The 12,106-nt window shown below is 45.9% G+C and overlaps 1 protein-coding gene and 1 pseudogene across 2 annotated transcripts in view; one reads left to right on the forward strand and one right to left on the reverse strand.

The window, feature by feature from the left end:
- The window catches only part of DSP (desmoplakin), a 45,813-nt gene extending 38,020 nt beyond the window's left edge, over positions 1 to 7,793 (forward strand). The window contains exons 23-24 of one of the 2 annotated variants that reach the window (XM_035030817.1): positions 584 to 1,081; positions 3,873 to 7,793. In XM_035030817.1, the coding sequence (XP_034886708.1) occupies positions 584 to 1,081; positions 3,873 to 7,100 (3,726 nt within the window). In that variant the 3' untranslated portion in view covers positions 7,101 to 7,793. Of the gene's footprint in view, positions 1 to 583; positions 2,879 to 3,872 lie in introns of both variants that reach the window. The other variant, XM_035030816.1, reaches the window with a different exon arrangement.
- Positions 7,794 to 11,120: 3,327 nt separating this feature from the next.
- LOC118027211 lies at positions 11,121 to 11,937 on the reverse strand (annotated as a pseudogene).
- Positions 11,938 to 12,106: the final 169 nt, after the last annotated feature.

Raw genomic sequence — 12,106 nt, forward strand, 5'->3', positions numbered from 1 at the left:
CCAGGACACTGCTCTGAATGGAGTTAGGTAATATTTACAAAATTCTAGCTACTTCACCTTACAAAAAAACCCCAGTAATTTCCTTTATCGTTTGGTCAAGTGATTTGCTTTATTTGTTTGTGTGTGTGTTAAATTAAGGAAGAGAACATCCTGGACTGGCTGGATTTGGATTGTTTTATGTTGAATAATTGTTTCATTTACTCCTCATTTCTAATACACGCATTGAGTTTATATGAAAACCTTCTACCTTGAAATAAAGGAAACATAATTCATGAAATCTCAAGCTTTTGATCTTGGAAGAAATTGCCTCATTTACAGACGAGGCAAGGGAAACTCAAAGGTGTTCTATCATTTGCCAAGATCATACAGATAGCTGATGGAAGAATTGTGACGAGAACACAGATAGCACGCGTTCTTGTCTAGTAGCTTTCCCCTCATATCACTCTATATGTGTGCTTCTGCGTGCGTGTGTGTGTGGTGTGCACGCACGTATGCGGGCGTGTAAAGAGAAATGAGACCACGTGATGGGCTTACAGTGTGAAATGTTTTTCTTTCAACCTAATTTCTGCTTTTGCTTCCCCAGCTGAAAAATACCAAGATTGAAGTTTTGGAAGAGGAGCTCAGACTGGCCCGGGATGCCAATTCTGAAAACTGCAACAAGAACAAATTCCTGGATCAGAACCTGCAGAAATATCAGGCGGAATGTTCCCAGTTCAAAGCCAAGCTCGTGAGCCTGGAGGAGCTCAAGAGGCAGGCGGAGCTGGATGGGAAGTCAGCGAAGCAAAACCTGGACAAGTGCTATGGCCAAATAAAAGAACTCAACGAGAAGATCACCCGGCTGACTTACGAGATCGAAGACGAGAAGCGGAGGAGGAAGGCTGTGGAAGACAGATTTGACCAACAGAAGAGTGACTATGACCAGCTGCAGAAGGCCAGGCAGTGTGAGAAGGAGAGCCTTGGCTGGCAGAAAATGGAGTCTGAGAAGGCCATCAAGGAGAAGGAGTACGAGATAGAAAGGTTGAGGGTTCTTCTGCAGGAGGAGGGCGCCCGGAAGAGAGAATATGAAAATGAGCTGGCAAAGGTAAGAAACCACTATAATGAGGAGATGAGTAATTTAAGGAACAAGTATGAAACAGAGATTAACATTACGAAGACCACCATCAAGGAGATATCCATGCAGAAAGAGGATGATTCCAAAAATCTGAGAAACCAGCTTGACCGCCTCTCGAGGGAAAATCGAGACCTGAAGGATGAAATCGTCAGGCTCAATGACAGCATCCTGCAGACCACCGAGCAGCGGCGGCGGGCCGAGGAGGATGCCCTGCAGCAGAAGGCCTGTGGCTCAGAGATGCTGCAAAAGAAGCAACATCTGGAGATCGAGCTGAAGCAGGTCATCCAGCAGCGCTCCGAGGACAACGCAAGACACAAGCAGTCCCTGGAGGAGGCTGCAAAGACCATTCAGGACAAAAACAAGGAGATAGAGAGACTCAAAGCTGAGTTTCAGGAGGAGGCCAAGCGCCGCTGGGAATATGAGAATGAACTGGCTAAGGTAAGAAACAATTATGATGAGGAAATCATTAGCTTAAAGAACCAGTTCGAGACGGAGATCAACGTCACCAAGACAACCATCCACCAGCTCACCATGCAGAAGGAAGAGGACACCAGTGGCTACCGAGCCCAGATCGACAACCTCACCAGGGAAAACCGGAGCCTGTGTGAGGAAGTAAAGCGGCTGAAGAACACGTTGGCCCAGACCGCGGAGACTCTCAGGAGGGTGGAGGAAAACGCCCAGCAGCAGAAGGCCACCGGCACCGAGGTGTCACAGAGGAAACAGCAGCTGGAGATCGAGCTGAGGCAGGTCACTCAGATGCGCACTGAGGAGAGCGTGCGATACAAGCAGTCATTGGATGACGCTGCCAAGACGATCCAGGACAAAAACAAGGAGATAGAAAGGTTAAAGCAACTGATAGAGACGGAAACCAGTGCACGGAAGTGCCTGGAAGAGGAGAACGCGAAGTTGCAAAGGGCCCAGTATGAGCTGCAGAAAGCGAACAGCAGTGCAACCGAGACGATCGGCAAGCTGAAGGTTCAGGAGCAAGAGCTCACGCGCCTGAGGCTCGACTACGAGAGGGTCTCCCAGGAGAGGACCGTGAGGGACCAGGACGTTGCGCGGTTCCAGAGCTCTCTGAAGGACCTGCAGCTGCAGAAGCAGAAGGTGGACGAGGAGCTGAGCCGGCTGAGGAGGGCCGCCTCAGAAGACTCATCGAAAAGGAAGAAGCTGGAGGATGAGCTGGAGGGCATGAGGAGGTCTCTGAAGGAGCAGGCGATAAAAATCACCAGCCTGACCCAGCAGCTGGAGCAGGCGTCCATCGTCAAGAAACGCAGTGAGGATGACTTTCGGCAGCAGAGGGAAGTGCTGGACAGCCACCTGAGGGACAAGCAGAGGACCCAGGAGGAGCTCAGAAGGCTCTCCTCTGAGGTCGAGGCCCTGAGGCGGCAGTTGCTTCAGGAGCAGGAAAGTGTCAAACAAGCTCACCTGAGGAACGAGCATTTCCAGAAGGTGATAGAGGATAAGAGCAGAAGCTTGAATGAAAGCAAAATCGAAATCGAGAGGCTGCAGTGTCTCACAGAGAACCTGACCAAGGAGCACTTGATGCTGGAGGAAGAGCTTCGGAACCTGAGACTGGAGTACGACGACCTCAGGAGGAGCCGGAGTGAGGCGGATAGTGACAAAAACATGACCATCTCTGAACTCAGGAGCCAGCTGCAGATCAGCAACAACCGGACCATGGAACTGCAGGGGCTGATTAATGATTTACAGAGAGAGAGGGAAAATTTGAGACAGGAAATTGAGAAATTCCAAAAGCAGGCTTTAGAGGTATTCACAAATATTTGATCACAGCTTCACTGTCTTTGAAATCATTCACTCCACTTCCATCTCATCTCGGCTGTGCTCTGCTCCTGGGATTGGCTGCTCACAGACACTCTGCTTTTTCTGTTTATTGCTGTACTGCTATCTGTCGTAACCCAGGCCACTGCTTTAAAGTGATCTCAGTGCTGTTTGCCCTTCTGTTCTCTCCCTGCATTGATGCCAGTCTATGTGGAACCTCTATCTGGCCAGGCTTTTCGAACATCAGCAGGGGTACAACAGCTCAGAGTTTGTCTTCTGAATGTTCCACTCTATCTTCTAGAAGATAGCTCTTGCTTAGTGAGTTCTGACCTGCACTTTTCACGGAAATTTTTCTAAATAAAAGCCTTATTAAAGGGGTTTTCTATGCAATTTTAAAATCACTTTTTCTTTCTTGCTTACATGATTTTTCTGCATGCACTATTCTATTCTCTTTTGATCATGACCCTCATATGTTTCTTTTTGTTTGCCTTTTCTTCTTTTAACCCCTAATTTAAAAATGCCTTCTTGAAGTTCTAATACATTTGACTTCTGTAGACAATATTTGTGTGGGGCTGGGTATGGGGTGCGTATATGTCCACAGATTTATTTTGCTTTATTAAACATGTTAGTATAGTTGTAACAGGTGGTATGTAGGTGTAGCAGGGGGACAAAACTCCCCATCTTTTTTCGAACCATAATTCCTGTTAAGAACAAGAGAGGTCTACAACTTCTCCTAGTTCCTTCTAAAAAAAAAAAAAAAAAATAGTAAGTATGAAGCCATTTATCAAAGTGGCAACCTATATCTACGGAATTTTTTTTCATGAATTTATAAGATAAAATAGCAGCATAGCAAAGGAACACAGAGGAACACAGGCAAATAAGTTTTTTTTTTTTTTAATGTAGGAGAAGAGATTGAATTATGATCGCCATATGATACAATCAAAACATTATTTCTTCCCATTTCTTTCTTTTTAAATTCCAGGCATCTAACAGGATTCAGGAATCAAAGAACCAGTGCACTCAGGTGGTGCAGGAAAGAGAGAGCCTTCTGGTGAAGATCAAAGTTCTGGAGCAGGACAAGAGCAGGCTGCAGAGGCTGGAGGACGAGCTCACTCGCCTGAAGACAACGCTGGAGGCGGAAAGCAGGCTGAAACAACGCCTGGAGTGTGAGAAACAGCAAATCCAGAATGACCTCAATCAGTGGAAAACCCAGTATTCCCGCAAGGAAGAGACCATTAGGAAGATCGAGTCGGAGAGAGAAAAGAGCGAGAGAGAGAAGAACAGCTTCAGGAGCGAGATCGAGAGACTGCAGGCAGAGATCAAGAGGATCGAGGAGCGGTACAGGCGCAAACTGGAGGATTCCACCCGGGAGACGCAGTCGCAGTTGGAAACAGAGCGCTCCCGCCTTCAGAGGGAAATCGACAAGCTCAAGCAGCGCCCCTACGGGTCCCATCGGGAGACCCAGACTGAGTGTGAGTGGACCGTTGACTCCTCCAAGCTGGTGTTCGATGGACTGAGGAAGAAGGTGACGGCCATGCAGCTCTACGAGTGCCAGCTGATTGACAAAACAACCTTGGACAAACTGTTGAAGGGGAAAAAGTCAGTGGAAGAAGTTGCCTCTGAAATCCAGCCTTTCCTTCGGGGTGCAGGAGCTATTGCTGGGGCATCTGCTTCCCCCAAGGAGAAGTACTCTCTGGTGGAGGCCAAGAGAAAGAAACTAATCACCCCAGAATCCACAGTCATGCTCCTGGAGGCCCAGGCAGCTACAGGCGGTATAATCGACCCCCACAGGAATGAGAAGCTGACTGTGGACAATGCAATCGCTCGGGACCTCATCGACTTCGATGACCGTCAGCAGATATACACTGCAGAGAAAGCTGTCACTGGTTTTGACGATCTGTTTTCGGGCAAGACGGTCTCGGTTTCGGAAGCCATCAAGAAAAATCTGATCGACAGAGAAACTGGAATGCGCCTGCTGGAGGCCCAGATTGCATCAGGGGGTGTGGTGGACCCCGTGAATAGCGTCTTTTTGCCAAAAGATGTAGCGTTGGCCCATGGGCTGCTTGACAGAGATTTGTATCGGTCCCTGAATGATCCCCGAGATAGTCAGAAAAACTTTGTGGATCCAGTCACCAAAAAGAAAGTCAGTTACATGCAACTGAGGGAACGGTGCAGAATCGAACCACACACTGGTCTGCTCTTGCTGTCGGTGCAGAAGAGAAGTATGTCCTTCCAAGGAATCAGACAACAGGTGACCGTTTCTGAGCTGGTAGATTCTGGTATATTGAGACCATCCACTGTAAATGAACTGGAATCAGGTCAGATTTCTTATGACGAGGTTGGCGAGAGAATTAAAGACTTCCTTCAGGGTTCAAGTTGCATAGCAGGCATATACAATGAGACCACGAAGCAGAAGCTTGGCATTTATGAGGCCATGAAAATAGGCTTGGTCCGACCTGGTACTGCTCTGGAGTTGCTGGAAGCCCAAGCAGCCACTGGCTTTATAGTGGATCCTGTTAGCAACTTGAGGTTACCGGTGGAGGAAGCCTACAAAAGAGGCCTGGTGGGCATTGAGTTCAAAGAGAAGCTCCTGTCTGCAGAACGAGCGGTCACCGGGTATAATGATCCTGAAACAGGAAACATCATCTCTTTGTTCCAAGCCATGAACAAGGAACTCATTGAAAAGGGCCATGGCATTCGTTTATTGGAAGCACAGATTGCGACGGGCGGGATCATCGACCCGAAGGAGAGCCATCGTTTGCCAGTTGACATGGCCTACAAGAGGGGCTACTTTAATGAGGAGCTCAGTGAGATTCTCTCAGATCCGAGTGACGATACGAAAGGATTTTTTGACCCCAACACAGAAGAAAATCTTACCTATCTGCAACTAAAAGAAAGATGTATCAAAGATGAGGAGACAGGGCTCTGTCTTCTGCCCCTGAAAGAAAAGAAGAAGGAGGTGCAGACATCACAAAAGAATACTCTCAGGAAGCGTAGAGTGGTCATCGTTGACCCAGAAACCAACAAGGAGATGTCTGTTCAGGAGGCCTACAAGAAGGGCCTGATAGATTATGAAACCTTCAGAGAACTGTGTGAGCAGGAGTGTGAGTGGGAAGAAATAACCATCACTGGGTCCGATGGCTCCACCAGGGTGGTCCTGGTAGATAGGAAGACGGGCAGTCAGTATGATATTCAAGACGCTGTTGACAAGGGCCTCATTGACGGGAAGTTCTTTGATCAGTACCGATCCGGCAGCCTCAGCCTCACTCAGTTTGCTGATATGATCTCCTTGAAAAACGGTGTTGGCGGCAACAGCAGTGGTATAGGGGGCAGTGTCAGCGATGATGTGTTTAACAACTCGCGACACGAGTCAGTAAGTAAGACTTCCACCATCTCCAGTGTCAGGAACATAACCATCAGGAGCAGCTCTCTGTCCGACCCCCTGGAAGAATCGAGCCCCATTGCAGCCATCTTTGACACAGAAAACCTAGAGAAGATCTCCATTACGGAAGGAATAGAGCGGGGCATTGTCGATAGCATCACTGGTCAGAGGCTTCTGGAGGCTCAGGCCTGCACGGGCGGCATCATCCACCCAACCAGAGGTCAGAAGCTGTCACTTCAGGACGCAGTCTCCCAGGGCCTGATTGACCAAGATATGGCCACCAGGCTGAAGCCCGCCCAGAAAGCCTTCATTGGCTTTGAAGGCATGAAGGGAAAGAAGAAGATGTCAGCAGCAGAGGCAGTAAAAGAAAAATGGCTCCCCTACGAGGCAGGTCAGCGCTTCCTGGAGTTCCAGTACCTCACCGGAGGCCTTGTGGACCCAGAAGTGCATGGGAGGATAAGCACGGAAGAAGCCATCAGGAAGGGGTTCATCGACGGCAGAGCGGCTCAGAGGCTGCAAGACACCAGCAGCTATGCCAAAATCCTGACCTGCCCCAAAACCAAATTAAAAATATCCTATAAGGATGCCATGAATCGCTCCATGGTGGAAGATATCACCGGCCTTCGCCTTCTGGAGGCCGCCTCTGTTTCATCTAAGGGCTTGCCTAGCCCTTATAACATGTCTTCTGCCCCAGGCTCCCGCTCAGGATCCCGCTCCGGCTCTCGCTCTGGTTCCCGCAGTGGGTCCCGGAGAGGAAGCTTTGATGCAACGGGGAATTCTTCCTACTCTTACACCTACTCCTTTAGCAGTAGCTCTATTGGGCACTAGTAGTCAGTTAGTTGCTATTTCCTTGGCTTCATTTATGTGAATTTTCACTTTACTAAATACTTTACTAAAAGAAAATCTAGTGCTTGCAGTATAGTGACAGAGCTTTCTATGATTAAGAAGACATAACCTTGGTTGAAATCAAATAGTAAAGGCTGTTCTGGCTTTTTATCTTCTTAGCTCACCCAAAGTATGTAACACGCTGGATGTAGTGTGTATGAAGTGACAATCAGTTGTAAGGATAGCACAAATTGAATCTAGAGTCTGTTCCTTCTGTGTTTAGATTTTTGATCGATTCGTGTACTTCTTTTGGCCTATAATACAGATTTCTGTTCTTGGAGATGAAATTAAGCTGATCATGGACACTTTAGTCATCATTCTGTTTCTCATCTAAATATTTCCATTTTCTGTATTAGGAGAAAATTCTCTCTCCCATTCTCCCTAGAATAGTCCACCCCAAACCCAAACATTTTGGAACGAGTCTCCTTTAGTTTTAGATTGTGGATTATGTAACCTATATACTCTTACATGCACCTGTTTGGTTTGGCATTAATTTGACTATATGTGAGTGATAGCAGCAATCTTTGCTTCTCTTTGCTCAAAGCTTTCTGTTTATTTTGCTTGTCATTTACTATGTACTTTAAAAAGGTGTCTTTATGAAGTTTGCTATTCTGGCAATAAACTTTTCGACTTTTGAAGCTTTTGCGTTTTGATTTCATATGTTTATACACACAAGGTAGTTATCAGCATCTTTCCGTTAATTGTACGATATGTCTAAAACCTCCTGTTTACTAAGTACCTATTAAGACTATTAAAAAAAAAACAGTTTATTCCCGAATTCTTGCTAGACGTTGGTCTTTTGTAGTTTCTCCAACATTTCTCAAGTGCCTATTGTATGCAGAGTCCTTGGAAAGAAGCCTGTGTCCAGGCCACAGGTCAATACCCAGTTCTTGTTTATTCTGGACAATACGTTCTAAGGAGCATGGGCAAAAGTCACCACAATACCATTAGAAAAATGGGAAGTGGGTCAGATTCCATTCGGGTAGTCTCCAAATACGTGGGGTTTCATTTTGTCCCCTAAGAGGAAAGAATTGTCCTTGAACCTATAAAAACGAGTCCTGAAGAATTCTTGGCTCTCTGTTGAAGGACAATGAGATCTAAGCCTATTCTTTTTTTTTTAAGATTTTATTTATTTATTTGAGACAGAATGAGAGAGAGAGCACATGAGAGGGGGGAGGGTCAGAGGGAGAAGCAGGCTCCCCGCCGAGCAGGGAGCCCGATGCGGGACTCGATCCCGGGACTCCAGGATCATGACCTGAGCCGAAGGCAGTCACTTAACCAACTGAGCCACCCAGGCGCCCCTAAGCCTATTCTTTGTATCAAAGAGAAACTTTTGAAATTCAGACATTTGTCATTAAATCAACATGACCTTACTGAATACTTACTATGTCTAGTATTAGGCTAGGTATTATGAGGATTCAACAGAATTTACAAGCCCCCTCACTTCAAGACATTTGCAGCCTGGGTGGGGACAAGAGATACATATAAAGCAATCAGAGGGACAATTTTCATATGTCAGCAATATCTATTAATATACTCAAACATTTTATAGCATAGATTAGAAGATAGGCAAACAAATGAGATGCTAATTGTGAAGAACAAAAAAAGATCATATGTAAGATAATACTTAAATTGTTGGGGCCGTTTGGGACTTTGGGTGAAAATAGCATTCATTTCTTCCTTGTCTTACCTCCTTTTCTTCTCCTTGCTCCCCTCCCAAGCTGGAGGACTTGTAATTAACTTCATTCACTAAGTATTGAGTTCTGTGTGCTACGCATTGTTCCAGAAGCTATGAATCCCATGGTAGAAACACATGTACAAAAATAGCCCTTGTAATAGAAAAGGAAGAGAAAAATATGTGGTAAATGCTGTGTTGGGCAAAATGAAGGAAGATCTTCATGCTGGAGCTAGGAGACTGTTTTAGTCAGCTTGGGCTGCCATAACAAGATGCCACAGACTATGTGACTTAAATTCATTTTCTCATAGTTGCGGAGGCTAGAAGTCCAAGGTAAAAGTGTTCTTAGGTTGGCTGCTGGTAAAAGCTCTCTTTCTGGATGGTAGGCAGTAAAGGGTAGGGAAGGAGCTCTGGTATGTCTTCCTTGTTTTAGAAGGACTTTAATTTTGTCACGTTAGAGCCCCATCTTTATAACCTCATTTAACTTTATTTACCTCCTTATAGTCCTTATCTCTAAATATAGTCACATTGGGGGTTAGGGGTGGGGATGGCACACAATTCAGCCTATAATAGGGGCCTAATCTAGAATGCGTCAGAAGTTCTCTCTGAAAGAATGGTGATTAAACGGATTAATAAGGGGCACCTGGGTGGCTCAGTCGGTTAAGCATCTGCCTTCAGCTCAGGTCATGATCCCGGGGTCCAGGGATTGAGCCCCACATCGGGCTCCTTGCTCAGCAGGGAGCCTGCTTATCCCTCTCCCACTCCCCCTGCTTGTGCACTCTCTCTTTCTCTGTCAAATAAATAAATCAAATCTTTAAAAAAATAAAAAATAGATTAGTAAGCATCAATGTAAAGCAGTTCTTCAGGTTGAAAGAGTATACCTTCAGGCTGTTGCCAAAGTTGTCATTAAGCTCTGAGGTGGGATAGGCTGTGTTCTGGAGAGAGGACATCCTTGACCTTGGCTAGTTTTGATTTTCTAGACTGCTGCTGGGTTAACCATGTAAATGCAGATAAAAAGTAGGGATGTTGTGGGCAGAGTATAACTAAACCAGAACTCATCCCTTACCCCACAGCTGCTTGCAGCTATTGGCCTATTTCTGTATTTTGGGGGTACTATTTTTGTGCTTATTTATACTCATCACCTTTTGTGTGTGTGTGTGTGTGTGAGAGAGAATTGTACTATCTGCCCATGGAAATAGCTATTCACAAAAATTCCATCCACAGTTTCATCTGATAGAAACAAGCACAAAAGGAAGCAAAGATTTGGCATCAGGCTTGAAAAAAGTAAAAATAAATAATATAAGAGGGGTTGGGTTCTGGGAGTTAAAACCACTTGGGGAAATTAAAAGGGCTGATTCCAGGTCTTGGATAGGAAAATGTACAAAGTAAGCCTGGGTTAATCAAGGAAGAGGAAGTACTCAAGGACTAATGGGACACGTCATAGAGACACAAAGTGGTTTAAGTGGCTTCCACTGGTCAAATTTGGGACAATTGGAGCATCAAGGAGAATTATGATGGTAATGGAGTACGTAATAATGAATTTATTTTTTTAAGGTTTTTATTTATTTATTTGAGAGAGAGTGCATGAGCAGGGAGGAGGGGCAGAGGGAGAAGCAAACTCCCCGCTGAGCAGAGAGCCCGATGCAGGACTGGATCCCAGGACCCCAGGATCATGACCTGAGCCAAAGGCAGATGCTTAACTGACTGGGCCACCCAGGTGCTCTGTAATAATTAGCTTTAAAACCTTGTATCGGTAATAATTTTTAAAATCCCTTGATTCCATAGTGAACAACAAAATGAAGGTGTGCTAAGAAGGCCAGTTAACAAATATAGAAGCCATGACAGTATTAGAGAATCATCATTTATAACTCCTAACATGACAGGTTCACTGAAGGATTGTGTGAGTTTTTTGGGGAACAGGACATTCATATGGTCTCAAAGTATCATCCCACAGAGGGAAATGTCATACAGCGGAGTGATATAACCATCTACCTTTACCAAATGATCAAATTTAGCATTACTAATAGAAGGAGAATTTAAGATATGTGTTCTGTATGAGATGTAATGAAGAGTCACACACATCTCCTTGCAAAAATGCTTGAACAAAACCTAATCATAAGGGGAAAATCTGATAAATCTAGAAAGAGGAACATTCTACAAGACAACTGGCTGCAGCTCCCAACAAAATTCAGTGACTTAATTTGAAGTCGGTGGGGAGACGTTCCAGGTTAAAAGAGACGATAGCCGATTACAGCTCATGGTTTGAAAAAAACTAATGAAATGGCTATGAAAGGAATTTGGGGGACAACTGGGGAAATTTGAATATAAACTGAACATTGGAAGATATTATGAAATTATGAATTCTCTTAGATTTGACCATGTACGGTAGTTACGTAGGACAATGTTCTTATTCTTAGGAGATGCATACAGGCATATTTGGGGGTTTAAGCAGCTGCAACTGACTTTCAAATAATTCTGCAAAATAAGTATGTGGGGCTCTGTGTGTATGTGTGTGTGTGGAGAGAGTGAGAGAAAGCAAACATGGGCAAATGTTAACAACTAATGAGCTGGAGGATGGTTATGCAAATGCTTGTTGTGCTACTCTTTAAACTCTTCTGTAGACATAAACCACTTTTTAAAAACAGTTCAGCTTTTTAATGGACATGTTTAAAGGCGTTTAGTCAAAAAGACCGAAGCCCACGTCACCATCAGACTCCTCGGATTCTTCTTTCTTTGCTTTCACGTTCTTCTCAGCAGCGGCGGCAGTGGTGGACCGGGCAGGACCTTGGCTGGTGCAGCGCGAGCCCCTGGGGCAGGTCCACCAGCCCCTACGTTGAGATGAGGCTCCCAATGCTAACACTGGCCGGGGCCTTTCCAAACAAGCCTGGCCAGAAAGGTTCAACATTTAATGAGGTCATTGATCTTCTCCTCCGTGACCGCCAGCACATCGTCGTGCAGCATGAGGGCCGAGGAGATGCAGGCGAGCTCCGAGGCGGAGGCCACGGTGCCGGCAAGTGCCCTGCGGGAGCTGCCGGAAGCCGGTGCCAGCCCCCGTTTGCACACCTCATCCCAACGTGGCCTAGCTTCATCGGAAGGACCGAGCATCTTAGCGGCAGCTGACGAAAGGGCGACATAAACCATTTCTTTAAAAAGTTGTGGGGGCGGGAGGGAATGCAGTTCAGGGAAGCCCAGGCGCAAACGCACCGGGGAGCAGTTGCGCCAGCAGCGACTCCTGGAAGACACCCGGAACACCTCTCAAAATGACGGCTCCCGC

Source organism: Mirounga leonina, unplaced genomic scaffold (assembly GCF_011800145.1).
Source record: "Mirounga leonina isolate KUSES-001 unplaced genomic scaffold, KU_Mleo_1.0 Mir_366, whole genome shotgun sequence".
In the NCBI taxonomy this organism is placed as follows: domain Eukaryota; kingdom Metazoa; phylum Chordata; class Mammalia; order Carnivora; family Phocidae; genus Mirounga; species Mirounga leonina.